General features: G+C 47.5%; 1 protein-coding gene across 2 annotated transcripts; it reads right to left on the bottom strand.

The window, feature by feature from the left end:
- Window positions 1–138: 138 nt before the first annotated feature.
- Window positions 139–27,892, bottom strand: RNFT2 (ring finger protein, transmembrane 2). Of its 2 annotated transcripts, XM_090152469.1 has the most exons (11): window positions 27,823–27,848; window positions 26,941–27,128; window positions 25,282–25,749; window positions 22,414–22,892; window positions 21,381–21,457; window positions 19,776–19,876; window positions 17,574–17,727; window positions 7,602–7,751; window positions 4,141–4,206; window positions 3,038–3,139; window positions 139–2,225 (listed from the first exon to the last, which is right to left on the bottom strand). In XM_090152469.1, the coding sequence occupies exons 3-11, from the start codon at window positions 25,362–25,364 to the stop codon at window positions 2,091–2,093; spliced, it is 1,347 nt and encodes a 448-aa protein (XP_090008595.1). In that variant the 5' UTR covers window positions 25,365–25,749; window positions 26,941–27,128; window positions 27,823–27,848; the 3' UTR covers window positions 139–2,090. The 2 variants fall into 2 exon arrangements, with proteins under 2 accessions (XP_090008595.1, XP_031447946.1); XM_031592086.2 differs by lacking the exon at window positions 26,941–27,128 and having other exon boundaries at window positions 27,823–27,892.
- Window position 27,893: the final 1 nt, after the last annotated feature.

Raw genomic sequence — 27,893 nt, 5'->3', positions numbered from 1 at the left:
CTGTTTGTAGTTGGATGTGGCTTCTCTCTTTTGTAAAAGGAATTTCATATGCTGAGACTCTTTGTACATATTTATAATGACTTTATTAAAAAAAAGAAAAACTACTGTTCAATGGCAAAAAAAAAAAAAAAAAAAAAAAAAAGGCTCCGGTTTTTATTTCTGCTCTAAAGTTTGAGAGAATCGTTTCCTTCCACACAAACCAACTGTTTGCCCATGGAAACCAGCAGGAATTTCCTGTCCTGCCATTAGAACAGACATCACCCTGTCCCTGTGGTCTGTGGTTCCCATTCTGCAGGCATGCACCGGGCTGTAGTACAGAACGGCGCTTCTGGGTGCACTGAGAGCCTTGCTTGCTTCCTTCCTGAGCTCTCCATCCCCATCCCAGACAATCTGTTCCCACCAGAGATACTCATTGGATTCCTTGCCTCGGTTTTCCACTTTCATGGGATCCACAGATAGGAATCAAAGTGTGTTGATACAAAATGTACGGCTATTCCTCCTCCCTGTATCTCTCAAAGCAGATGTGAGCCATCTCCCCTGCTCTGCCTCACCTTTCTCCTCCAGCCATACTTAACCATTATTTCCAACAGAATGTTGAGCCTTAATCCTGTTACCATTAGCTGCTGTTTGCTTTAATTCTTCTCCCCGTGGAGTTTCACAGCAGGAGGGGAAGGCGGCACTCAGTGCCTGCGCAGAGGCTCATGTCCCCCAGGTACAGCTCTTCCTGATTACCCACTCAAGTGGGATTGTAACCTTACGGCCATTTCCATAGCAATGAGCACAGAAGATGCCACAAAGCCTAATGAGACACCTTCTGTGGGCAAGGAGCACAAAGCAGAGGTTGTGCAGCAAAGGAGAAAGCTCTGGCAAAGGAACAGCAGCTCCATTTTCGTGCGAGTGCTCCTGCAGCATGCTCAGCAGAGATGGAAACTAGCAATCTCCTCTTCCTCAGACACCAAGAGTGCTAATTTTCCTGTTAACAACACAAGGCATCTCCTAAAAGAGCTTTTTCTGAAGCGGAGCTGCTAGAATGAAGCCTGCACCTCTCAGGTGGGCAGTCCAGCTTGGATACGAACCAGGCTGGCTCTTGGAGCAATGCAGCTGCTCTTGTACAAATCCCACCCTCCAGACAGGAAATCTCACTGCAGCCAGGCTCTGCAGGAGCCCTGTATGCCCTGTATCCCATGCCCCAGCCCTTCTGCTCGCAACAGAGCCACCCGGGCTCTGTGCTGCACAGTGCTTTTGGACCAGGTGGGCTGCAGTGCAAAGCAGTGAGCAGTGTCCTGTCACACTGCTGTGGTTGTGCTGGGGAGCGTGGTGCACCTTCACTCGTGAGGTTGGCACCTTCAATTCAAACCAAACCTGACTTTACTCTCTCTTTGCCTCCCACGGCTCTCCCCATCTGCCAGGAAATCAGAAAGGCCCTCATGAAAACTAAAGAGGAAAAGCATTCCCAAGGAAAGAAAGCATCAGCTTCAGCTCCACCAGCACGGAGCTCCATCCTGGACATGTCAGGAAGATGGCAACACAGCACACAGTTTGTGAATCAGTCACAGAAACACAGCTGCTGGGATATGACACAACTCCAAGCCCCGAAAGAGTCTTTGGGAACGTGGTTCTAAAGAGTGGTTTGGAATTGTTCTCGAAGGTAATGTAACAGCAGCTGTGAAATGCTATGAGGTTACAAACTCAAGGACGTTACAGCCAGAGAACAACAGCTTTTTTCCAGTGTAGCAGGTCACACATGTGCAGTGGGGAGTGGAGGTACAGCCTCTTACTACGTGCAGTGTTTACCTCTACTAGAAGGGCAGGAAAAAGGAAACACACCAATCAGTTTCTAACCACGTATGTTCAAGGAAAATTCTTGGCTGCAGCTTAGCCAGCTTAGCCATGGAGGTCACCACAACAGAAGCACGTCTCCCTTGCCTTGGAGGATGATTTCTGGCTACCAGCAATTGCTGCTCTACCGGTTGTTGGACAGAGAGTGCTGGGAGAACAAGCAGGTGATTAAATAGCAACATGGGGTCAGCAGATGTTCTGGTCCTCCTACTCTCCATGCAGGCCATTCTGTTGGGTGATATGCGTTGGCTTTAATACACCTGGAAATGAGCAGAGGTGGTGCCGTCCTTCCAGCAACGCAGGGTTTCTACTGTGACAGAACGGCAAAGGGGACAGGTCTTCTCCCTGTCAAACCAGAGGCAGAGGCATTCTTCACAAAACACGTGCTGCAGAGACAAAAGGGCACTGTCACAACATGGGCAGCAGGGCTGTGCTCATCCCTACGTGTGCAACAACCCATTCAGGTTAATGGGGAAAGAGAACCCAACTAGCAGTCCTTGGGTGATAGGAAAAACAAATCCCAGCATCGTTAGTATAGCAGTTTGCCCAACGGTAAGGATGTTTGTTGTGGTTGGACTTGATCTTTAAGGTCTTTTCCAACCTGAGCAATTCTATGATTCTACGTTATTCCAGCTCTCTCTAGAAAGGATTAAAAGAGCCCAATAAATTTGCTCTAATGAAATAGCTGAGAATAGAAGCATGCTTTAACTCTCCTTTACCCTGTTTCCACCCCCAATGCACTGGGTTAGTTTACAACCCTTTGCTTAGCTCAGACAACCTCCTTTCTTCCTCCTCCCCCTTACAGTATTTGTTTCTGCTCACAGCTCCCCGTAGCTTCCACAGTCTCAATTTCCTGCTAACTTGTTAGTAGTTCAGTAGGCTTGCCATCTCCCTAAGGGTCAGATAGAAAAATCTTGCATTCCAGATCCAAGGTGTGGAACTGCCAGAGGGGAGTCCTGGGACTGCAGGGCTGTAATCAGACCCTACAGAGTGGAGTTCATATGGCTCAGCTTCATATGGCTATCCAGAAGGGGATATATCAAATTGGATATCCTATATCCAACACATATCCAATATATATATATTCAATGGATATCCTATATCCAAGAGCTGCCAGAATTGTCTAGGCTGGCTATGCCTCTCCCTAGCTGCAGAAATGCCACCAGGGGAAGGTGATGTGTGAAGCTCGGGGTCTTACCTGGCACATAAGGATCAAAGGTTCCCTGAACTCTGCTTGGCAGATGGCACAGATGTCCCCTGCCTCACTGCACTGCTGGCTGGTGGCACGGACCCCGTAGGTCTGTTAGGAACAATGGGGGAAAAAAATAACACTGTCAAAAGGTTTGAAGATGATCTGGTTTGTGCTGGAGAATACACGCAGTGCTTTTCACACTCAGATTTCCTGCAAGACATGGGAAGGGAAGTGGGGCTACTCCACTGTGTGTGGGGAGGAGAGGTCTGGGAACTGGCATGCAGAATTTGGGCAGTCTGGCATCCCATGTTCTGCCTTGTCTCCCCCTCGAGCCAACTCCATCTTTTAGCATTTCCACTCGTGGAGTAATGATAATGAAATTTAATGAGCTCAACAGGGAACTGAAAGGATTAATTCAGCATCATTTGCAGAGGTGTTTAGATGGTGGGAGGCGTTACTATGAGCAAGTCAGACAACAGAAGTGTAACAGCAGCACCCTGGGGTGTCCCACTTCTCCTTTTTGGGATCTAGAAGGTAAATGTTGCTTCTCCTACTGTAACACTATCATAAGGGGAATGGAAACATGCTGAGGAAAAATGCCCAGCACAAACCCACAGGACAAGCAAGGTGAACTCCAACAAATTTCCACTATGTTACGTTCCTTTCCTCTACATCTTTGGTTTTAACACTTTAAAATACAAATCAGAGCAGATCTGAACATCAGTACAGCACAACACTGGGGGCAATTTCTGTGTGCTGCAGCATCCCTTTGAATGGCAATACACACCAGGCACTGCTTTAACATCTTTCTCACGCACTGCAGCTCAAAGCATTGCCAGCTTTGTGAAGCTCTGTGGTGGTGGGTTCACCCATGCCACACAGGGCTCCCACTCTGACTGGGCAGCCCAGGCTTCCAGCAGCCTCTCTATCAGAAACAGGACAGAGCAGATGTCAGAATGGGCTCCCAGTCTCCCCGATGAGGGATGCTGGCTTACCCAGCCATGGACAATGTGCTATTTTGATTCTGTAATTCTGATACACTGAGCTATTTTCAACTCTGTCACTCATTAGTGAGAAAAGCTCCAATTATGAAACAGATGACCACTTACCTGTGGGGTGCAAAGGACCTTCAGTGCTTTCCGAACACTTCCCACACGGCCACAGATGTCAAAAGACTGCAACAAAGGCAGATATTTTTCAGGACGTGTGCATGTACACAACTCAGAGACTCAGGAAATGCGTGGCAGGGTTTCTGCAAACGGATCCTTGGAGGGAGGAAAGATCCCAAGCAACAACAGTGCTGAAAACGTTCCATGGAAATTATGGAATGCAGTAAATGTGAACCAGCAGTGCAGCAATGGAATACAGCTCAAAGACTTCACAGGGCAGAAAGAGGAGCAGAGATCAGAGCACTGCAGTAGGGGAATGTGTCCACCCTAATACAGACCCTTTCCCATCCTAAGACCAGAAATAAGGCCAGAAAACACCACAGTCATCTTGAGAGAGAAGGAGGGGAATGTGGAAGGGTTGGAAACGGCTTTCCTCAGCCTGTGGGGAAAAGAGGATTTCCAGGGCTCTCCCACACAGCTTGGGACTGCAGGGCCCAGCCACTTGTAGGAGGGAAGGAGTGGGAATTGCCTGTCCAGCTGGAGAGGAGTGCAGTGATTAAACAGCATCAACAGAAGGAATGCCTGAGGAACGATAAGCAGGATTGATGCTGGCTTGCTCCCACTCGCCTCAAGAAACCTTAAAAGTCAGGAAGGGAACGAGTTCCCAGCACCCACAGATCAGAAAAGGGCAGAAAGTAATGATGCTGAAAATGATTTCTGAAGAGAGACTGAAAGATGTAGACACTATCAGCTTGGCAAAGAAGTACAGGAGTGGGGGAAAGGATGGATGATAAGCTCTCTACAAACATATAAGGCTCAGCAAGAGAGGAGAACTGGCAAGTGAAGAAGACACAGCACTACTACTGAAATGGAAAACAGCTGAAAACCTAATCTGATTTGCCATCTTCCCTACCTGCTGGCAGGGCTCTGTGAACTAGATAAGAAGAAATAATTGGGCAGAGCACAGTTCTGCATTAGCCAGGAGAAAGGCCAGATGTCACAACAGGCCCCCTGCATTTCTCACCTGGGTGAGGAGGAGCTCGGAGGGCAGGGATGCAGAAGGTGTGGAGTGGCAGCAGAGTAGCAGCATAGAGGCACCAAAATGCCTGGGCTTGGCTTTCTTCTGAGCATGATTAAGTGGGCTCACTGCAGGGAATGCCAATGAGATCATCGTGCAGTAGATGTGGAATCAAATGAAAGCACCAATAATGCTTCCAGTCAGCATGTAAAGAGCTCCCAGGGTCCTTCCAGTAATGCTTCCAGTCAGCAACTAGCACTTGAGGCTGCCGACTACTACAGAATTTTTCTCCTCTAACAAGGATGGGGATCAGCTCCCTCCCACAGCACAGCCCACAGCCTTTTCTGGTTGCTCTGCTCCTAATGTGAATGGCTTTGCTCTGGCTCTGATGTCTCCTGTTCTTCCAGCCTGTTTCCCCTCCTTTATTTTTCCTCCAGTTTCCTATACCCCCAAAAGATGCACGTCCTACAAGTCCCTTTCACATCCCATGCACTGATGCCTATGTTGCACCCATCATCCTCCTAGCAGGTGGATTGTAAATCGGGTTCCCAGCAAACAAGTGCTCTCTTATGTCAATAGAAGAGCAGCTACAGTTTTGCTAGTTTGAAGAGTACATGCCTGAGACAGAATTCAAAGCAAACACTGTCATACCCCATGGTGTTTGTTCCCTCTAGCATCTCTCCTACCCTGAGCCGATGCTTCTGTTCGGGATAGGGAACACTAAGAGCTCATTGCCTTTATTTACAAACAAAAATCAGAGGTTTCCATTGACATGGTCAGAGCACCCAGACAGCTCCCACTGTGCTCTGTGTGGGCAAAGGGGATGCAGCCCCAGCCAAGCCCTGGCCTTTTGCCAGACGTACAGAAGGTCTGAGTGCCAAATTGGCTTCTGTGGTTTTTCTAATGTGGTTTGTGGCTTTGCTAATGTGAACTCCTTTGGGTATATTTTCAGCGTCTCCGGCAAGGAATGAGACCTGCAACTCTTGTGATGGTAAATGGGATGCAGATACCTGGTATTACATTGGGAGCATGCTCCTGCTCTTCTCTCTCATTTCCAAACAAGGTCTCCAACAGGCACAGGTTTACTCCTAACCTGGCCACACGTGCTGTGCTGAGCTGCTGCCACACACTGACATGGGACACACAGGCCCTTGTCCCTCCACCTGTGCTCCGCTTGGCTCCCCTCCTTGCAGGAGCAGGAGGGCCCCAATGCTTTTGGACAATGACTTGTCCAGATGAGAGAAACAGCACGTAGAAGTGCAGGACAGCTGCCCTTCTGCAATTGTCACTTCCCTTGCACAAGTAGGGATGCCAGACAGATCACTTGAAGTCTGTCCCTGTGTTGTGATCTGTCTACCTGACCCCCACAAGGCCAGAAAGCCTTGCAAGGGATTCCCCAGGGAGATTCACACAGTGACATCTCCGTCCATCACGTGGACATCGTGTGTCCCTTATTCTGGCAGCATGCTGCCTTGACTTGGACACAACAGATTCCCACGACCTCCTCTGCCTCCTCTGCCTGCCGTATGGCCCACTGCTGTACTACACGTAGCTGTAGCTGCAGGCACATCTTGGATTAAGAGCCATCGTTTGATAGTTACGTGGTTCAGCAACCCACCAGCTCCCAGCTCTGTATGTTCAGACTTTTCTCTCCGTTCTTCAGTCCCGCAGGCCCTTTTTCCCATGCTGAAAAGAACATGCAGCAAGCCAGACTTACTTGCACCTTCTCAGGGGAATGGATAACAGTGCATCTGTTGTTTGCTTCAGCTGCTGCCCTGCCCCGACATAACGAGACTTACAGCTACTTCTAGACCTCAGGTCTGTGACATGCCTACAAGTCACACCTATTCAGTTACAATTGTATAGGCAGACTCTATGCCTTGTTATTTTTGAGCAAGCATCGGTTGCATTTGTCTGCCACTGGGACCCCTGACTTGTCTCAGAGATGCCAGCCCCTAGAATGGGGCGAGAACTGCCTGTTTGTCCAGGCAGGACCTGGAAGTCCTTGAAGCTGCCTGCAGCACTCAGTGCTGTGCGTAACCGAATACCTGCTCTCTCTCACAAGACAGAGAGAAACATTTAACTGCTGCAATCCCTCGTGGTGTTGAATCTACAAGCCTGGAGACAGCAAAGCTCTCTTCCAGCAGTGGCCCCCCACAGCTCCGCTGTCATTCTCTGCTAGCCTTCACAGAATAGAGACTATTAGAGAGCAGCAATGACTTCATCAGCCTGATGCAACACTGCTGAGCAGTCACACGTCTCCCTCCAGCTCACCGATGCCCACACAGTGCTGAAGCAGAATGCTCTGGCAGTGAAGCACAGGGCTGTCCCTAGCTGCTGCAGCTTCCCTTCCTGCCTAGCGATGGCAACATCTAGAGGTGCGTTTCTCCCCCCCAGCTGTGCTTCTGGCTCTGTTCCTGCTCATTAACGAGGCGCTGCTCACCTTGCAGAGGCTGTACAGGATGATCAGGATCCCTCCTAGGAAATAACTGCTGGATGGGTCATCTCCCATGATGTATTTGTACCATAGCTGGATGGGGACGAGGGATCGGAACAACTGGCTCAGCTCTTCAATAACCAGATAAAACTTCCCCTGTAAAAAAAAAGATAGATGATCAGCATCAGGAAATCCAAAGAGGAACATTTAAGAGGTGCAAAACTTGAAGCTTATAGGACTTGTGTTCACCTGTGCAGTTTGTTACCCTATGCAAGGACCCATGAGACGCAGTTATCTTTGTGGCCACCCAACCCGGTGCCTACAAAGGACAACTGCAGTGTTTCTTTGTGCTCCTCTCGCTCTTTCACTTATCCATCTGTTATTTTACATTTGTGAATCTGAAGCTTTTAGATATGGGTGTGTATCTTCTTGCATATCCGTACAGCACATTAGCAGGAGGGGTTAAGGCTTACAGGTTTACATATATAAAACGTAGATACTATCAGTAATGAGAAAAGGAAAACAAGACAGATCTTTTTCAAGCTATACATCTTCTGAAGGTGCAGAGATTTAAATGCAAGGTGACACCATCTCCATGATGGCTTTGCAGATCATCCCAAAGAATCTAATTGCCTATTTGCCAGTGTCCTTCCCTTACCACTCAGGTGCTGGGATGTCTACAGTACACTGGCTCTGAAAAACCATCAAGGCATGTTACACTCTAAGATGCCAATTTTTCCTCTCTTCCTTCCCCTTTCCCATGCCTTTGTTTCTCTGATTCAGAACCAGAAATCAGAGAAGTCTCCACACAGCACACTACAGGATTCCTATGGATGTTGTCTGCTAAAAGCAAAACAACTGCAACAAATTTGTTGGCACTCCTGTGTGACCTAATGTGTGTGCTGCTGCTCTGGATGGGGGATTGGATCAGATGACCTTTTGGGGTCCCTTCCAATCCCAGGCATTCTGTGAAGCAATCCTATTATGGAATCCTTTGAAGCAATCCTATCTCCATAAGGGGAAGGTTGAGTTGTGCTTGCAGGTGCAGACAAAGGGTTGCTAAAGCAAACTTCATCCCAGTATCAGATTGAATGCCACAAATGCAGCAAGGCAAACTTTCCTGAGGACGTTAAGGTAGAGAAAGGGTGGGGGTCTCCCAGCCTCAATAAGGAGCTATCTGTGTTCTGTCCCACAGGGTCTAAGAGGGAGAAGTGGCGACTGCACAGCAAGTCTCTTCAAGCTGTGGGCCCAGAACTATGCTGACAGTGTAGTGACGTTATCCAGACCGCAGAAATATTTTAATGCCAGCTTCCATTCGATCCTAACAGGGAGAAGGGGGAAATTCCCCTGGAATTCTGCTGTGCTGTCCCCGTTAGCTTTGTCATCAGTGATGTCAGCTCGGGTCAGCAGCCGTTTGCGGAGATGTGGGGTGGGATGAAGCCCCACCGCCCGGCAGGACAGCGGCAGCCAGCGCCCTTCCCTGGGGCTGGGGATGAGATCACTCGGCGGCCATAGCGGCAAATCGAATCCTTCCGAGAGCTCTGGCATTCTCATGATCTCATATCCCCCCCGGGACAGGGAGTGAGGTCACACCAGCAGTTGCTAACGGACCCGGGCTGTTTTCTTCCTCCCCCATCTCGTTAATCCCAGGTGGCATCACGGAGCAAAAATGTAACGGCGACAATGTGTGGGGCCGAACGCAAGCAATTTATTAAATTAGCACGGAGGGCCTCGTGCCTCCGTACCATCATCGGTTATTTCTGGAGCCTTTGTGACAGAGGGTCACAGCCTGCTAATGACTGCGCTGCCGTTCCCTTCCCTTCACACAGGCGTTTCCCCACCTCCCCCTGCTCAGCCAGCGCTGATGAAAGCTACCAGCAAGCTGCAGGCTGCCAGCTGCTCGGCTCCTCCATCCTCCTGCTGGGCTCAGCATCTTTCGTTCGGCCTCGTTTCCCTGGCAGGACAGGCTGGCCCGGGTCACTGCTTGCTTTCCCGTTGCATCAGATGGATTTTGGGGCATCTGAAGGCTGAAATCAGGACGAAGCTGGAACTCCTCTCCCTCAAAGCTTTTGAGATGCTGAAGTGGCTGAGCCTGCAGCACCACATGAAGGTGGGTCGATGGCTGCAGGACTCCGGAACAAATGTGCCACGAGTGACAAAACTCCACGTTTTCCAACCACAAAACTTGGACCCTTGACAAAGCTTCACTAATTCCTCCCTGCCGTGATGTGAACCTGCAGCTCGCAATGTCCCAGGACTGCTTAGCACCCTCACAAGAGCACAGGGAGGTTTCCAGTCGAGGCACTGTGCTGTTCCCATCACCACTCGGCCCTTAGGAGAGGCCCTGCGGTAGCTCAGTGATCACAGGGGGGGTGAGCAGCACAAGGGCAGCAGAGCAGCACTGAGAATTAGTGCTATGGTAAATGTTTACAGATAGAGCTTGTCTCAGTGCAACACCAGCCCTTCTCCAAGCTGGGGAAAGTGCTGAGAAAATGGAAGTGGTTCTGCAGAGGGCCGTGCTGAGGATAATTGTGATCTTCTGAGCCAGAAGCTTAGAAAACAAGGTTGTTAGCCACAGCTTCAGCAGCAAAACAGTCTTCTGATAGCAGGAAACCACTGCAGGCAGCGCCCATCATCTGTAAGTGCACTCAGTGCTCCGTTCTGCCTTCTGCTCTTCAGCTCTGTTATTTCTTGGCTATCCAGGCTGAAGTTTTCTGAGCTGAATTGTGTGAGATCTTGAACTTCTGCTATTTTTCATCCATATTAAGAAGAATTGTGTGTTCTCTTAAGCGTCAATACAATTATTGCTCCTATACAGATCTGCTTCGGAATGATGACTGGAGGTAAGGCAAGCACTGCTTCTCCTTCAGGTGACTTCTCTTATTTCATGGAAACCCATAGAATCACAGAATGGCTGGGTTGAAAAGAGCCACAGTGCTCATCCAGTTCCAACTGTGTGCAGGTCGCCAACCAGCAGCCCAGGCTGCCCAGAGCCACATCCAGCCTGGCCTTGAATGCCTGCAGGGATGGGGCATCCACAGCCTCCTTGGGCAACCTGTTCCAGTGCCTCACCACCCTCTGTGTGAAAAACTTCCTCCTGATATCCAACCTAAAACTCCCTTGTCTCAGTTTAAAACCATTCCCCCTTGTTGTGTCAATGTAAATCTAAGCACCCTGGGGTACAGCTTACCACATCTGCTGATGGATGAAGAGGTGTTACGGAAAAATAACACGAAATCACGTAATTAAAAAATTAATCATAATAACGGGGAGCAGTTACAGCCGCAGAAGCAACACTAATTCCTACACACAGTAACCAAGCACTGACTTTGGGCTCCCATTTGACATAAGGCTTTGCACAAGCGTGCATGTGCTTCCACAGAAGGAAATGGAAGAGGCTTTACACCACGGAATTAAAACGGGATGTAAAAGAAGTGAGACAAGTTGCAATGAGGCAACTGTAAGTTGTGATTAGCACTCAAGGGAAGTTCCAAGTCTCACTTGCTCTGCTGCCAGCAGCATTAGGACATACACTGAGGCAGGAAGATGCTAGAAACACTTCGAGACCTGCTGACAATTTGGATCAGAGGAGAGCAGACTGCTGAGATCTCAAATCACACTGTAAGGAAGGAGCAGTAAACAGCACTGTGACATGGAGGATGCTGGTGAAAATCCACGCAAGGCTGATGAGAAGCAATTCCAAAGCGGGTCTAGAAGGACTAGGAGATTTTCATGGTTAGTGCACAGCACTTCTGCCACACACCTCAGACAGCTTAAACTGGGAAGTTAAACTTGGAAGGTGCTTGAGAGCACTGTTTTCTTTAAAGTTTAGCAGCAGTGACTTTCAGAGCCTGTTAGGGAGAAGAAAGAGTCCCAGTTTCTCAGCACTCAGGCTTATGCTTTAGTTTCTTTCTTTCTTCAACAAATCTCTTAAAGCAGCTGCAAGCGGGAGGCATTTACAGAACCATCAGACCTCCTATGGCTCTAGAGGAGCAACGCAGTGTTCTCTAAGCAGAGTGAATCTATTTCTGAGCGAGTTTCCCCCAGAGAGATCCAAGATCCTCAAGGAGAGGAGAACAAGAGGATAGCCCATCGCCTGTCTAGCCACACTGCTGGAGGAGATTAAGATTAACTCTGGCACCAACCAGACAAGGAACAGGAAGACCATACTTGGACATTCTTTGTACCATACCACTTCTGTTCCTACTCCCAGTACTTGTGCAATTTGTTTTAATGCCTCCGTGCTTTTGATGAACAGCATCCAGAGGACACAAACATTCCAAGCAATAATTCTTTCCCACAATATGAAGAAAGGTACTATACCAGCTCCTTAATTAATTGTTTCATGCATACTCTGTACCAGGATGAAAGAGGGGCTTCTCTCCTCTTAACACAAGCCTCTGGAAGAGGCTGCAGCCTAGAGGAACTGCTATGGCAGCAGCAAACTGCTCCTCCTCCCCCATGATCCAGTGGGATCTGTTCTGTGTGATGGGTTGTTCTATAGGAATGCAGTGTGCAAGGTGAGCTAGGTGCTCAAGGAACTTAAATTCTGCACGTGCAAATCCCCTGTGTGACCAAGGAAGGGTCAGTCTGACCAGCGAGAGGCTGGGTCCCAAAACTCTCAACGATGGTATCTCATAGTACTGAGCTCTGATGGCAAATGGAAGCAGACTGCTGGAAACCCGAACCACTGTGCTTATTTTCCTTACAATAATTGTTTAATTACACAGGGCTGTTCACAGAGACAGAAACAGGTGGTGACACGATAACTACAGACATCCTCATGCTCCATTCTTACACAGAAGAGCACTGGGGCTACTTGAAGTTAAGCCAGTTTCCACGATAGAGCTGTAACCACCAGAAAACTTAGGCTGCACCTGAGAAAGGTATTTGGTCCAAAGTCAGAGTACAAAGTTATGTAAAGAATGGCTGTCACACACAAACTGAGGTTTTTTCCAACCAAATCTGTTGAAATGGTACGTGAAGAAAAAAACAAACAAACAAACAGAACTAAACACACAAAACTAACCAACCAAAAATGCACAAGCAACCATTCCCAGAGATGCAGTGAGGTTCTCTCAGTGCTGGTTCATACACTTGCCACTGATGCAACCTGAACAGTCTATAGAACAAACCTCACATGAGTAATGCTAGTATGACCCCGGACTTAAACTCATTTGCAATGTCTAGATTCATCTTTCAAGCAGAACAGACAACTATTTACTCAAACAGTAATTTCATGCTATGCTTTCAACAAACGTTACTGTTTTCCTTGTGAATTTCCAGCCTTCTAGACATGTAGCTCTGGGCTTCCCTGGCGTTCTCGTAACCTGCACAGAACATGCAGTGAAAATTCTGACTTAGGGCCTTATTAGACCCTGCTATGTGCCTTTCTCCCCTGTCTATCTCAGGTTCTTACACAGCTCTTTTGTCCTGCTATTCCTTCCCTACCCCACCCCCACATTGCTCTTTGCTCCCCAGGATATCAGCTTAGATTGCTGACAGCACCATGAGGAGGGGATGGGAGACTTGCAGGCACTTGGGATTTCCTAAGCAGAAATCTTTGGCAAATGTCTTTTTATTATTTATTTCCTTATTTTTAATTCCACCCCCCTCAAGCTGTCATTCCTTAGCAGTGAAAATGAAAAGCTGCCATTTATGTGCACACAACAATGCAGGCTGCTGCAGGCCACATGGCTCCTGCAGTTTAATTTACTTTAATTCATTTTACATTGAACCAAATGATCTTATTTGCTTATTTTAATAGACAGCCTTCAACATACAGGGTGGGAGCCAAGCTCCCCCCAAAGAAACTGCCAACCCAGCTGCCATTAAAAGTTGCACTGAGCTTTGAAGGGTACAACACAGCCCTTGGGGTGAAAGGACATCTTTAACCAGGTTAACCACCTTCTCTCCCAAACCCCAGTGCAGAGGTACAAGATCTGACTCTGATTTGGGTCACTTTCCTTTCTTTGCTGCTTTTTTCTGTTATGCACACACTATTCTTTCTCCACGACTTTCTTGGCATCTCTGTTTTTCCAGGCTAGTTTGGAACCTGGGAAACTCTGATGTTTTTACATTTTCATTCTTCCCTTGGTGGGGAAGATTCTGTGTCTAACATATTCAAGCTTGGAAAACTTTGTGTAGATAAAGCAGTCCATGCTTTGCATTCAAGCAATGAGTATTGTTCTGGTTCCTGTCAACCTTTCCTGGGCCCAAAATGTTTATTGCTGCCTGTATTCAAACTGAAAAGACAAACACCTTTTTCAGTATCTTAACGTTACCTTGTTTTTTTCTCAGTTACAGCATGAGTTCATGCTGTAGTAAATCTCATTCTGAATAAGGTGAAGCTTCAGGTTGTCCTTCAGCTGTTGCAGTGAGTCCAGAATGGGGCCACAAAGATGACCAAAGGGCTGGAGCTCCTGTAAGAAAGGTTGAGGGAGTTGGGCTTGTTCAGCTTGGAGAAGAGAAGGCAGTGGGGAGACCTCACTGAGGTTTTCCAGTACTTGAAGGGAGCTTACAAGCAGAATCACAGAATGGCCAGGGTTGGAAGGGACCTCAAGGATCATGAATCTCCAACCCCCTGCCACATGCTGGGCCACCAACCTCCCCATTTAATGCTAGACCAGGCTGCCCAGGGCCCCATCCAACCTGGCCTTGAACACCTCCAGGGACGGGGCATCCACAGCCTCTCTGGGCAGCTGTTCCAGCACCTCACCACTCTCTCTGTAAAGAACTTCCCCCTGACGTCCAACCTAAATCTCCCCTCCCTCAACTTAAAACCATTTCCCCTCGTCCTGCAGTTATCTACCCTTTCAAAGAGTTGATTCCCCTCCCCTCCGTAGGCTCCCTGAGCAGGGAGGGAGACTGACTTTCTACGTGGTCTGATAGTGCTAGAACAAGGGGGAATGGCTTTAAATTGAAGGAGAGATTGAGGTTGGATGTTGGGAAGAAATATTTTACTCAGAGGGCAGTGAGGCACTGGAACAGGTTGCCCAGGGAGGTTGTGGATGCCCCATCCATGGAGGCATTCAAGGCCAGGCTGGATGTGCCCTGGGCAGCCCGGTCTGGTGGCTGCTAACCCTGCACATAGCAGGGGGTTGGAACTGGATGATCTTTATGGTCCCTTTCAACCTAACTCACTCTGTGATTCATTTCCATTGCCAATGAGAAGCCTCTTTTTCCTTCTAAATCTGTACTGGATCCAAGATGGTTACCGATGTCACCTTAACCAAATGCTGCCCTTCCTGTGATGGGGCCATACTAAGAATTCATGACCATATACTTGAGACTAGGAGAACTGCTCTAGCCAAAGTTTTTTATGCTCACTGTCCAAGTGAAAAGATGCATCTGAGCTAAGTGGAATTTGATACTACTCACTGCTTTATTAATGACTTTAATGATAGAACCAAGCAGGCTTGTCAGATGCGCAGTTGAGGCTAAACTGAGAAGTACATTGTAAGAAAGATTCATAATCCAGAGTCATTAGACAGAATAGAGAAATGGTCTGTAAAACATGGGGGGCAATTCGTTAAAGAAACAAAGCGAGTCCAGCAGAGAACAATAAGAAAAACAAAGATCTGGAATGAATGAGTCTGAGGAAAGACTCAAATAATTGTTTCTTCTATAGAGAAGACTGAGAGGACATACAAAGGTTTGAGTGTGTGAGAGGAAGAACAATCTGATCTTTCTTCAGCCACAACGGATATGGAGAAGTAAGAGATTTAAGAGAAGGACATTGAGAGGCAATGTATCACATGAAAAAACGATGCAAGCGTCAGTGAAAACAATATAACAGAGGAGACAAGAATCTCAAGGAGCAGTATGAAAAGCCAGACTGGCTTTCAAAGTGCCTTTGAACTTCCCAGACGAAGAACATCTGAAGAGCCTGCTCCGAAGTTGGCCATGGAATGATCAAAGCCCCTGGTATTCCACCCATTGGCAAGCTTTATCATCTGCTACCACCAGCAAGAAGATAATGCAAGGAAACTCAAGATTAAATACCTCTATCCCAAAAGCTGCTGCACTGAACTCTGTCCCTGACAGTGCAGTAATCCCCACTTCAGGTCTTGCATATTAAGGAGCTAGAGGCTGCCAGCTTTATCCATTGGGGCCCTTGGTGAACATTCCCTGGGGGAAAAAAAAAGCCCATGACCTTACAGTCTACCCTACACATTTATTTCCCCAACAGCTTGCTATCTGTGCTGATTAAGGAACAGCCATCCAGTTCACAAACCGCAGGCTAGGCTTCCAGCATAAACACTAAAACAAGCATTTGGGAAGGAAGACAATAATTCTGTATCTGGTAAATATTAAGACAGGAGGTGGCAAGTACCTTGGTAAGAATTTGGTTGATGTTACGGTGCTCTACAGTGCAACAGAACTGTTTTAACTCAGAACAAGCTTATTTGGGATAGAACAGTCGCTTGAAAAACAAGATGAGTAGAATTGTGCTGGCTTGTGGAAGTGATCTGGGTGAGGGCTCAGGGAAAGAGCTTGGCTATGTGGTTGCCAGTGATGGTTTCTGTGGCATCCTGTGGTTCTCCTGGAGCTCTCCCATTCCAGTTTGATCTCGGTTAATTTGTTACACCAGATCTCATCCCTGCTTGGCAGCGTATGGATGCAGTGTATGGAGCAGGATAAAAAACAAATCCAGATCCATAGCAGTAGGTAACAGCAGTCTCAGATGTCAAGGGACAGCGAGACCATCAACAACATCCTAAGACAAAAAGGACTTTAAAAAAAAGTGAGAAGTACTGCTATCCAGAAAAAGGTATTAAAAAATGAAGCATCTGTGCTCTGAATCATTACAGGCCCTTGACAGATGTGATCTTACCAGCCTCCCACTGTAGCTGCAAATAAAGCCCCCTTCTCTTTCTTCTCTCCCGACAAGGATTAATGAGTACTTGGGATAGCTCTCAGACAAGCAACCAAAGGCTGTGAACCTCTTCCAATGCTGCCATTTATCTTGGGAAGACTATTCACATCATTTTTTTCCTCCCCTCCCCAAGCTGGATTATGCTCTGACCCAGCACATTAATCTCCCCAAATAAAGTAATAATAATAGGAGAAGAAGAAAAAAAAAAACACACACACACAAAAAAAACCCCCACAACACAGAGGACCTGGACAATTGCCAGAAATAAATTAATAACCATCTCCAACAGCCCTGCTGTGCAAGAACAAACTGCTCAACTCCCCTGCCACCCATGTCATTTGTAAGCAAAACTATCCCCAGTTTAGATATCCCCTAAGTGCCCTGCCTGAGACTTTCATCGATTAATGATGGTATCTCCATCTACCTTCCATACCAGCAGCTGCCAGAAAGTTACTTTACCAAATGCCAACAGTATGCACTGCCACCTTTGCCACTGAAATGTAGACACTACCATGTGGAAGAATGCAGAACATGATAGGTCTGTAAAGAGCAAAATATGTACGTATGTATGAAAGGATGCCTTCAGAAAAGATTTAGTGAGGAAGTTTAAAATGTTAGACCTGGTTTGTGTATGATTTATTGAAGTATTTTAACTGTTTACTTAAAATATTTCTTCAATCATGATTGGAACAAGTATGATCTTGTGTGGTATCAGTAGCTTCGAAGTTATTTTTTTTGACCCAAAGTGGAAAGTCAAAAACATGAGCGTTTGCAATTTCTTCCTGTTAATAAAAAATTTGTGCCTCAAAAATACCGACTGACAAAGCCAGCTCAGAAAACAGCAGCACCCACCAGAGAAGCAGTTATCTCACTGCTAGCACCTACTCCTCAAGCAATGCTCACCTCTCTCTCTAGCCTTCAATCACTTGCTGGCATTAGCAAACCTTTGCTCAGGTCTGTGATTTTTCAAAACCCAAAACCCAGGTGACTCTGCTAAAATTTTATCAGGGGTTTTCTCATTTCTGCCCTTCCACACGTTGTAAAGATATCACGTTATTAAAGATACACATCCATGGATCCAGAAGAGAAGAGGCTCTTACCTTTGACTTGACAGCTAAGATGATCTTAGGCAGGGCAACAATCAGGCATTTCAATGCAATGGTGAGATACTTCAGCACAAAGTCTGTGATCCCCACGATCCACATCAGGTCAAAAAAGTCCAATCTCTCAATGTTGGGCTTCAAAAATATAAGGCTGAAAAGCACGACAACAAAGTTCAAATAGCAACGAGGAGAACCTCATTCAGGCTTCTTGGTTCCAGCTCTACCCATCATCAGGCATAGGAACTCCAATGAACCACAGTGAAGTTCTCAAAGGCAATAGCAATAAGACATGCAGATTAATCCCACGGCTCCTCTGGGCTGCTAGTTAGCAACTCTCACCTCAACCAAAGCTCCAGAAAGGCAGTGGTCTTTACTTAATGCTACTGACTGGGCTGAAGGTCTGGTCTTTAAAGAAGGGTTGTCCAGCACAGCTTCACACAGCCATGAGCAGGAGCAACTGACCTGAGCAGCAATGAGGTCTGGACTCTACTCACACTGAAAAAATAGGATTCCTCTTCACAGGATTTCCCTACCAAAGCCTCGTGGTAGAAAGCAAAAATTTTTAAAAAATAATAAAATAAATACAATAAAAAGAAAGGAAAGGTAAAATAAACAACCCAGAAGGAAAAGCCTGAGCATGAATTCAAAATACTCACAACATTGGCACAGCACAACAGGTAAAATTTAAACCCTAAAACAAAAACAGAATCAGAGACTTTACTACTATTTACGCACTAGAAATGAGTAAAGAGCAAGTAAATCAGGAACTGAAAAATAAATGAGAAAGAAGAAAAAAACCAAGCAGTTATTTCTAATGTCACAGGCCTGCCTTGTGAACGGGCACAGGTCCCCACTGTGCAGCAACACATCACTTGCAAGAAGGGGTTTTCCAGTAAGCCATTGCCCTGACTGTTAATAAACCATGCCCTAAACAATGTGTAGGATGCTCCCAGATTGCTGAAATCCTTGTACTTTAGGAGGCTTATCTCATATTTTAAACTATTTCAATTTGTGAGCTTAACCTTAACCTGCTTCCTAAAGCCACACTGCTTCCCTACGGTGCAATAAATTTCTTCTTGGCACCTTCACACCTCTCTGCCATACCTGTTTCGTGTCTCCCATAAACTGCATGGACATTATCCCACAGCTCACTGCCTCTCATTCTTACCTACGTATGCATAACTCCTCAGCTCTCTCTCTTCTTTACAAACACAGCTTTCCAATAATGAAACCCTAATTCATTAGGAGCAATGGGTGTGGGCAGACCTTGACCCCTCCACTGCACAGGCAGTATTTGTGGGAAGAATCTAATAAGCAATGAACTAAGTGAAAGAACACACCTGAGAGCTGTCTAGCCATAGCCCAACTGATGCACACTATGCACACTGTATACTCTAGAAAATATTTTCATTCTAAGTTTCTTCCAGTGGGACAAGTAATATGCTAATTGGGAAGGTAATTCATGCAGTTTTAACTAAGAGTGCCAAAACTACTTTCTCAAGTGACTGGGTTTGATAATTGCTCCGTTTCTTCCTACTTATTCTACTAATCTCTCTTTGCTTAAGTATCTTTGCTGGGACAGTACTGAACCAAATCCATGGATACTAACTTTCATGTATCTGAGAAGTGCTTCAGTCAGAATTTGGAAGTTGAGCCCATCTTAACACACCAGATCCAGATGCCCCCGAGTGCTCACTACAATGAGGTAACACACAGCTGCTTCACAACCAGCTTATCTCCAGTAACAGACTAAAAGCTGGAAAGACCAAAAAGAAAATAGGACAGGACCAGTCAAACCTGTTGGTCCATTATCTGCTTCCAACACCCGCTCTCTAGGTTCAGTCAAGGTGTTCAGAATGGAAAAGTCCTGCTATGAAAAACTATCCAACCTGCTTTGATGCTTAAGAAGTGTATGTATTTCAATGGCAAATGTATGTATTTCAAGCAGAAACTGCAGCATATCATCACAGCTGGCTCATTCAGACCTGGTTATGTCACTTATTGATAGGGGCTCAGTCCACTGATCAAAGTGATAGGCATGTTCTTTTCCTCCGTTGGAAGGAACCACAGCGGTGTGACAATGACAGCAAACACAGTGAGCACCCACACTTCCTGAAGACTGAGTAGAAGTGGGCTTCCTCCTTTCCAGCCTGGCAGTTATCACCTGCCTCCATCAGCTGCAATGTAAATTCTGCCCACCTGTTGTACAGCTGCTGGGAGCTGAATGTGTAGAGCAAGTAGAGGGTGTTCCCAGTGAGAAAGGCCAAGATCCAGAAGACAACCAATACTGATCTCTTCTCCTGAGCAACAAAAAGCAGAGAACATAAATTCCAAGTCTCGAGGGCTGCACTGAGCTTCTGACTGCTGAAAAATGCAGGGCCAACCCAAGGGATACAGGGATGCATTGAGAATTCAGTAATTAGTTATTTACATGGGACTAAGACCCACAAATAGGCTGCTGGGTAAAGACACTTAGAACACAAGCAGAAAGGGCTCTCATCACCCAAACCCTGCAAATAGAGCAACTTCAGAGAAATTAATGCAAACACACTGGTGGAAACGACAGCCTGGTTTGCAGAACGCAGTGTTCAAAGTTGGGATCCTTCCTGGGACATCTAAATTCTCCTGATATTTAAAATGCAGCTCGAGACACAGTTTAAAGGATACACTTCCATGTATTATACTGCAGTTCTAAGTTTAAACCTGTGTGGAATGGCACTTTGTAAAAGGAGTGTTTTACAGATCTACCCAAAGTCACTCAGAAGGCTCAGCTAAACCAAAGGTAGCATAGCCCACTGCTGTATGCAGCACATGACTGTTGTCTGAATACATGGAGGCTCTGGAACATGTATTTTTGATTCGAGAAATAATTACAGGTCAAAAGAAGGACAAATTTTACATTTCAAAGCACGAGGAACGTTCCAGATGGAAGCTGGAAGGCAGAAGATCTTGTCCTGGGTCTTGGCCCAGTGTTATTTTGGAGAGCAAAAAAACTCTTGGGAAGGGAAAAAAAAAAAAAAAAGCAGCTTTATTAAGATGCATTAAGAATATAGCTGTTTGTAGCTATTCCACAGCCAGGGATGTTAGGCTGAGATTTAAAGCAGCGGATTAATGGGCACAGTGCTAGAAAGACAGAGGTGCAAAGTGCAAGGCAACAGCAATCTATTACACAACTGTGCAATTCATCTGTTCACTGAGCACTCTATCACCTTTATTTCACTGCTACTGGTACATATAAGTGTATGCTTGTGCCACCCGTGTCATTTCTTACAAAAAAGCAATTCTTGTTTTGTGCTTTCGGAGCTGCTGAACTATTCTGCTGACACTGAAGATTGTAAAAACTGAGAAGATCCCCTGGTTTCTTTATATCCTCGCTGTAACATCAGGACAGCATTATAGAGACATAAACAAGTACTGCACCTGCAAATCCTTAATCTGAAGAATGAAACACTAGAGAATTATATCTCATTACTATTTAATGAAATCGATTTCCACTACACACCATGGGAAACTGAGGCACAGAGAAGTGCTTGATGAAGCACTGCCAGCCAGTGGCAGAGCCAGAAGCACGTTTGCACCTCCCTGACTTTCCCTCTTGCTTTTTTTTATGACCTCCTTTCCCAAAAGCACCAGTGGGGAGAAGTAGGCAGAAGTGAGAATGATGCCATAGTACACAAACTTGACACATCTGTATCTATATAACAGCATTCAACCCTAAGTTGCAAAAGAATTTTCGGTATAGACATTTTGTGTACTAAGAGAAATGTTGCTTGGGAGCAAAAGAAAGCAAGATCCTGTGCTTACCTTTAGAGCAACCTGCTCTCGGAGCGTGGAGTTGGCATAGGCAAATGTGCTGGCCATACCAATGCACACAGCAATCCCTGCAGGGAAAGGCACTGTGAGTATACATGGCTAGGTAGGGGGAACTTCAGCCCTAAGCCATCTGATATAAGCACCTTGAGCTCTGAAGAACAGTTACTGAGTAATATTCTGGATGCAGTGGGAATTAAAATAAATTAGCAACTGAAAAATGGCAGTCTGGCCTCACAAAATTCAAATACAAGCTGAACTGAAATGAAGACACCACAATGAGTGCTTGCCAGCCAGCCAAGAACAGTCTCTGCTAACAGCAGGACAACAGGAGTGTTGCAAATTGTGGCTGCACTGTGCAAGCAGAAATCAGCTAGAAGACAGTATTACAGCAGCACTGGGCAGCTCCTAGAGCACAGGGCTCACTATTAAAAGGATGCAGAATACCAAGTTTAAAGAGCAAGACTTTGCAGACATAAATCAGTGGTGGTTTTGGGTTATAAGCAGAGTAAACTGAAGCATCACTGGCTTCCCTATGATGGTAATCTCAGCGTATTACACCCAGTAGTCATTAGTAGCCAGTTTCAGCCATGCCACACAAACCATGTCATAGAACAGAAGGATTAGGTGAGTGCATTTTACATGACCACTGAAGGGCTGAAATGCTCAAGCTCCAATATAGAAACTGGGACAGACATTCTCTAGAGAACTCTGAAGGTGTCGACTGCAAGCTGCAACTGCTGATGCTGTTGGGCTTTGATCCTCAGCCCCTACAGGAGAGATTGGGAACAGGTACAGAAAGGATCTCCCACTTGTAGGATAGGAGCAGATGGGATTAACACAGATTAACACAGATGAAAACAGCTTGCATTGGAAGTCAGGTGGAAAAGTAGAGCTTGTTATTCCATGCCTTTTAACACGTCCCCTTCATGCTGCTATGGGGATAAATGCATCAGACATCCCAGCAAGGCAGAACTTCCTAACCACCCTCTAGTCCACTTCCAACCCCAAAAGGACAGCCGCTTACCAAGCTTGTGCTGGAAACAGACTTTAGCCAAGAGGATGAGGATGAAGGGAAGGCCCTTCTGCAGCCAACCGACGACCGCTTTCAGCTCCGAAAGCGCCGGTGCTGGAGTCCCAGCCTGCTCCTCACTGCCTTCCTCAGCATGCCCGTGCCGGTCCCCTCCTGCCATGTGCAGAAGGGACGAACCGCGGTGATGGCTGTGGTGGAAATGATGGGGCTGCTGCCGGTGGTGAAACGGGGCTCCTTCCGCGCGGCCGGCTCCCTCCTCCCTCGGGGCCGGCATCTGAATGAACACCTCCCCACCTCCTGCTGAAGAGCCCAGGACCAAACCCGACTGGAACGGTGTGGCTGTGATGGATCCCGAGGGGATTCCTGCCAGGCCGGAGAACAGCTGCTGTGGTGAGGAAGTCTCAGCCTTCAGGCTTTCAAACACTCCGCTTTCATCCACGCTGGTTTCAGAACTGACCGTTTGGCTCCGGTTTCTGTAGAGGGAGGAGATGAGAGAAAAGTGATTGAATACAAATGAGTGGCACAGAACTCGTAGCCCCGTCCTAACAGTATCCTAACATCGCCTTCGTGCACTGCCAGCTGTGTAGTTCTGCAGGTAACGGGTGTGATTTGCTCCTGCAAAGTCACAGCTGCAGGTGCAGGGGCTGGCACTGCTCACGGTGCACCAGTTCCTTCCTCTGAGGGTCAGAGGCACCAGACCATCCCTTCCCCTTTGGAGGAACCAGATAAATAAGGCATCTAATATCTGATTCAGCATCTGTAGTAATTTTAAGATCTAAAGAAAAACATACAGAAAAAAAAAAACCCAAACTGTGGACCTTCCCACAGTGCAACCAAGACAGGACTCATACATACAAGCAAATCAATCGTGCTATTCAAAGAAATGATCTGCCCCCCAAATATCCCTTCTTTATTTAGGGGTGGTCACTGCTTGCCCCTGACAGCAGCACAAAGGAGAGAGGCAGCTGGAAAAGAGAAGTGTTGAGAGCTGCCTGCGTGCCCCCAGTCCAACAAATACTTCAAAGCTATATTCATGAATCGTGGAAAAAATGTTTTGTTCTTATGTTCTCAGCAAAACAGAGACGGATGTACTCATGGACTGACCAGGCAGAGGGCAGAATTGCTCCTGGCACTGATTTGTTGCTAAGTTTGCTGCATAGACTATAGCCGGATTGCAGAAGAAAGTTCTAGCTATCTTCACCCTAACACCAAAAGAAAATGTGCTGTCTTCACCTGAGCCCAATACTGAACATGTGGAAAGTCTGGATGAAAGGGGACAACAGAAGCAACGTACAGAAAGAGCCCTCAGGCAGCAAACGTCCTGCAGACAGCAAATACCTCTTAACTTGCAAATGAAGACTAAAGAATAAATGAAGCACAGCAAAAGGCAAAGCCCACAAGTAAGGCATGCTGCACGTTGCCATCTCTCTTGGTTTTAAGCCTTGGAGACTTCCAGCTCCAGAAATAGTGGTCACAAGCTGAGCCAGCACACACAGCGCCTTCGCTCCCTCTCTCCCACGGGCTCAGAAACCTTCCCCATGTTCCCACAGGGCACAGAGCACTGCCTTCATCTGACTCCAGAGACACTCCTAACCCCCCTGGGCACACCTTCCCACTAAGTAAACTCCTCATAAGGCTTTTTATAGCTACACCCCATTCCCAGTGTCTCTCCACAGCAAGGAGTCAAGTCAACAAGGCACATCTCTCTGGTTCAAATTAACCATGTTGGTCTCACACCTAGGGTTACAACTCAGGGATGTACACACAAGACAGGGATGGAACAGATCTGGGCCTACCTCAGGAACACAAACACACTGGGTGGGACGGATAAATGCAGAAGTATTGTTTGCAACACCACCACCAGGATACACAACTTTGCAGCAGGAAGGAACTAACCAGGCATATATTTAACAACAGACGTGGATGAAATGCTGAGTCCAGTGAAGTCAACTGAGTCACAATGTCAGTGGCAACAGCATTGTACAGTTAGAAAACCTTCAGCCTACCTCACTGACACGTATTTACCCCCGCCTGCAAAAGCAGCAGAAAATACTTAGCGACTGTTTGTGATCCAGATCTTTCACTTACAATCTCAGCTGAGCCAAAGCAGTACAGTTTGTTAGTTCCACCTTAGTCTCATTAATTAGATTAGTTTCTTCTTCAGAAAAAAAAAAAAAGAAGTCAACACTAACTGTGGGAAAACGCAAGGGGACATTTAGTAGCAGAACAACAAGAGTGGCAAACCTCCCTTGTTGATGTTATAATTACAGAAATGAATTAGGAGTATTCTGCTTCTAAATATTCACGTAAGTGAAGCTAGATGCAGATTCTGGGATGACATAAAGAATCACCCCGACTCTTTATGAAGGCTCTGCTCGTACAGATTGACCTTTCTGGATTGGTGCTCAGAACCCCTGCAGCACTGTGCTGTGGGTTGCTCTTCCAGAGCCTCAAACGCCCTGCTGCCCGAGCCAGCTGTCTGCATGTGTGCCACAGTGCATCACTAAACGTGAAACACTGCAGTTGGCAGCAGCTGATAACCAACATGAAAGAGAAAAGTAAATCTGTCTCGAAACCCAAGCAGAAAACCTGGCTGTATTCCACACACAGGAAGTTTTTGTCTGTCTCACTTCTGAGCTTTTGTCATCTAAAACCAAGAGATGCACCACACACTTAAATCAGAACACTGCCACCTGCAGAGGAAAAGGAAGGAAAAACTGAGGAGGAAGCATTCAAGGCCAGGCTGGATGTGGCTCTGGGCAACCCGGCCTGGTGGCTGGTGACCCTGCACATAGCAGGGGGTTGAAATTAGATGAGCATTGTGGCTCTTTTCACCCCAGGCCATTCCGTGATGCTGCGTACCTTTCAGGAGGAGCGCTGTCAGTGTTGCTGCTGTGCCGTCTCTGCATTTTCCTCAACACCTTGAAACACAGCACACTCAACATCAACCCTGCCAGTCAGCGGTTCCAGCGTGACTAACAGAGATCCACTGGGCCAGACAGCTGGGAAACCTCTTCAGCTGGTGACATGGCTGCTGTAAAAGCATCTGCTTCTCTGCAAGAGAGGCCCGCAGTTGTTTCTCAGCACACTTGTGAAGAAACAGCTTTCAGACGGCAAATGGGAGCACACGCAAACAGGTCTCCATGTTGGGCAGGAATGAGGCAGACCCCCTTCTGCAGCACAGTGCAGCTCCCCAGGGCGTGCAGCTGTACGGCAGCATGGCCTGCCCTACATCCAGCAGGGCAGCTCCAGCTGGGAGGTGGATCAGCGCGTGCTCTCTGCAGCCTTCCTCCTCTTCTGGAGAAACTTGCAGAGCAGTAAAGAGCAAAACTGAGGGGGAAAAAAGATGTATAAACATTGTAAATGAAAAAGTACAATCAAGGCATGACAACGTTCTTTTAAATAGGCAGCCCATCCCTTTTAGGCCATTAGCAGCCCTGTGCAATGGTCAGAAATAATATCCATGTTTGCAACAGGAACCTGAGATACATGCAGCCCCACATCTGTAGATCACACAGGTAAACTGTGTTGAATGTGTGAAAGGATGAGAAGAAAAGTAACACACAGACTTCCCACCAAGCAGGCTGAGCTGGGACAATATGGGATTTGAGTCACGAAGGACAGAAAACGTCAGGGTTTTAACATGGGATGCCAACTTCTGGACACTGCTTTAGATGTTCATAGAAATACACACTCATACATAAAATACACACAAGTAAACAATCAGCTATGGCAGGAAGAATGTAACTTGCAACAAATGCTATGGAAAAGACACAGGCAGCCATTGGGAGCACCAGAAATGTAACTCTAATCTAAGTATTCTGATAACCTAAATTACCAACACTCTCTTAAATTTCCTTTTAACCTAAACAATAATTGACATGTGACGAAATGGCCAAGGTCCCAGCTGACTGTGCATACAGTGCTCTCCCACCTGTGAGCAACTCTAGGTTCACTATAATGAAACCTGGAGAACCTCCTATTCCTTCCCAAACCACAAGAAGTCTCCCAAATTGGGACAGCAGGGTGAGAATGGCGTTTTAAATGACATGCAGGTCTATGGGGAAATAACTTCAGCATCAGCTATTAAGGGGACTGTGACATGAATGCTAAGTATTGAAGACATGAGGCTCCAAGAGATGTAACCTATTCTATGGACATGATCAGGTACCATGTAAATGGATGTTATCCTGGGCAGTGTGGTTGACATGCCTGAGGGATGGGATGCCATGCAGAAAGACCTGGGCAGGCTGAGCAGTGGGCCCAGGAGAACCTCAGCAAAGCCAAGTGTGAGGTGTGCACCTACATTGTGGCAACCCCTGCTACCAGGACAGGCTGGGGGATGTAAGGATGGAGCACAGCCCTGCCAGAAATGACCTGGGGGTATTGATGGATGGCAGCTGGGCATGAGCCAGCACCGTGCCCTCACAGCCCAGAAACCGACCGTATCCTGGGCTGCATACAGAGCAGTGTGAGCAGCAGGGCGAGGAGGGGATCTGCCCCTCTGCCTTGAGACCTCACCTGCAGGGCTGCGTCCAGATGGGGAGTGCTCAGTGCAGGAGAGACATGGAGCTGCTGGAGCACGGCCAGATGAGGGCCAGGGATGGAACACTGCCCTGTGAGGGCAGGCTGAGAGCCGGGGCTGTGCAGCCTGGAGAAGGGAGGGCTGCGGGGAGAGCTGTGAGAGGCCTTCAGTACTGCAAGGGGAGCTGGGAGAAAGAAGGGACAGACTCTTCAGGGCCTGTTGTGACAGGACAAGGGGAAACGGTGTCAAACGAAAAGAGGAAGGCTTAGGCGGAATATAAGGAAAAAGTTTTTATGCTATGGGCCTATGCTACGCTACGGGTCTGGTATTAAATGTGGAGGTTGGGTGGCAGCGGGTTGGAGATTCATCATCCCTGAGCTCCCTTCCAACCCCGGCCGTTCCGTGACGGGCGGCGAGGCACCGCCAGGCTGCATGGAGCGGCGGCGCTGCCCCAGCCCTGCAGGCACCCGAGGTCAGGGGACGGGGCTGCGAGCTGCGGGTGCCCACGTGCGCTGCAGGGGGGAGGACGAGATGGCCTTCAAGGCTCCCTTCCCACTCGAACGATGCTACGATTCCATTCTTCTATCCCAAAAGACACTCAGCTCTGACACCGACTCTTTCCGGCTTACTTTTCACCTCCCAGCAACAACCGAGCAGCAGCCGGAGGTCTCACGGAGGTTCGCGCATCCCGCATCACGGAACAGCGGCACGCAAGCAGCCGCTGCCGGGCCGTGCCGGGAGCACAAAGCCGCACCGAGCGCCCAGCTAAGGACACGTGCACACGTTCCTTAGGCTCGCAGATGCCCACCAGCGCACCGACCCCCCCTGCACCGCCGAACCCTTCCCTTCCTCCCCCCCGCCGGCCGCCCCGCACTCACCGTGCCGCCCCGCACCGCCCCCAGCCCGGCCGCTCCCCCTCGTTCCACGCACATCCGCGGCTCCGCCCCCC

Source organism: Phasianus colchicus, chromosome 18, assembly GCF_987193195.1.
Source record: "Phasianus colchicus chromosome 18, bPhaCol1.hap1.1, whole genome shotgun sequence".
NCBI lineage: Eukaryota > Metazoa > Chordata > Aves > Galliformes > Phasianidae > Phasianus > Phasianus colchicus.
The sequence above is the reverse complement of the archived record's forward strand: the minus strand, read 5'-3'. Positions and strand labels throughout refer to the sequence as shown.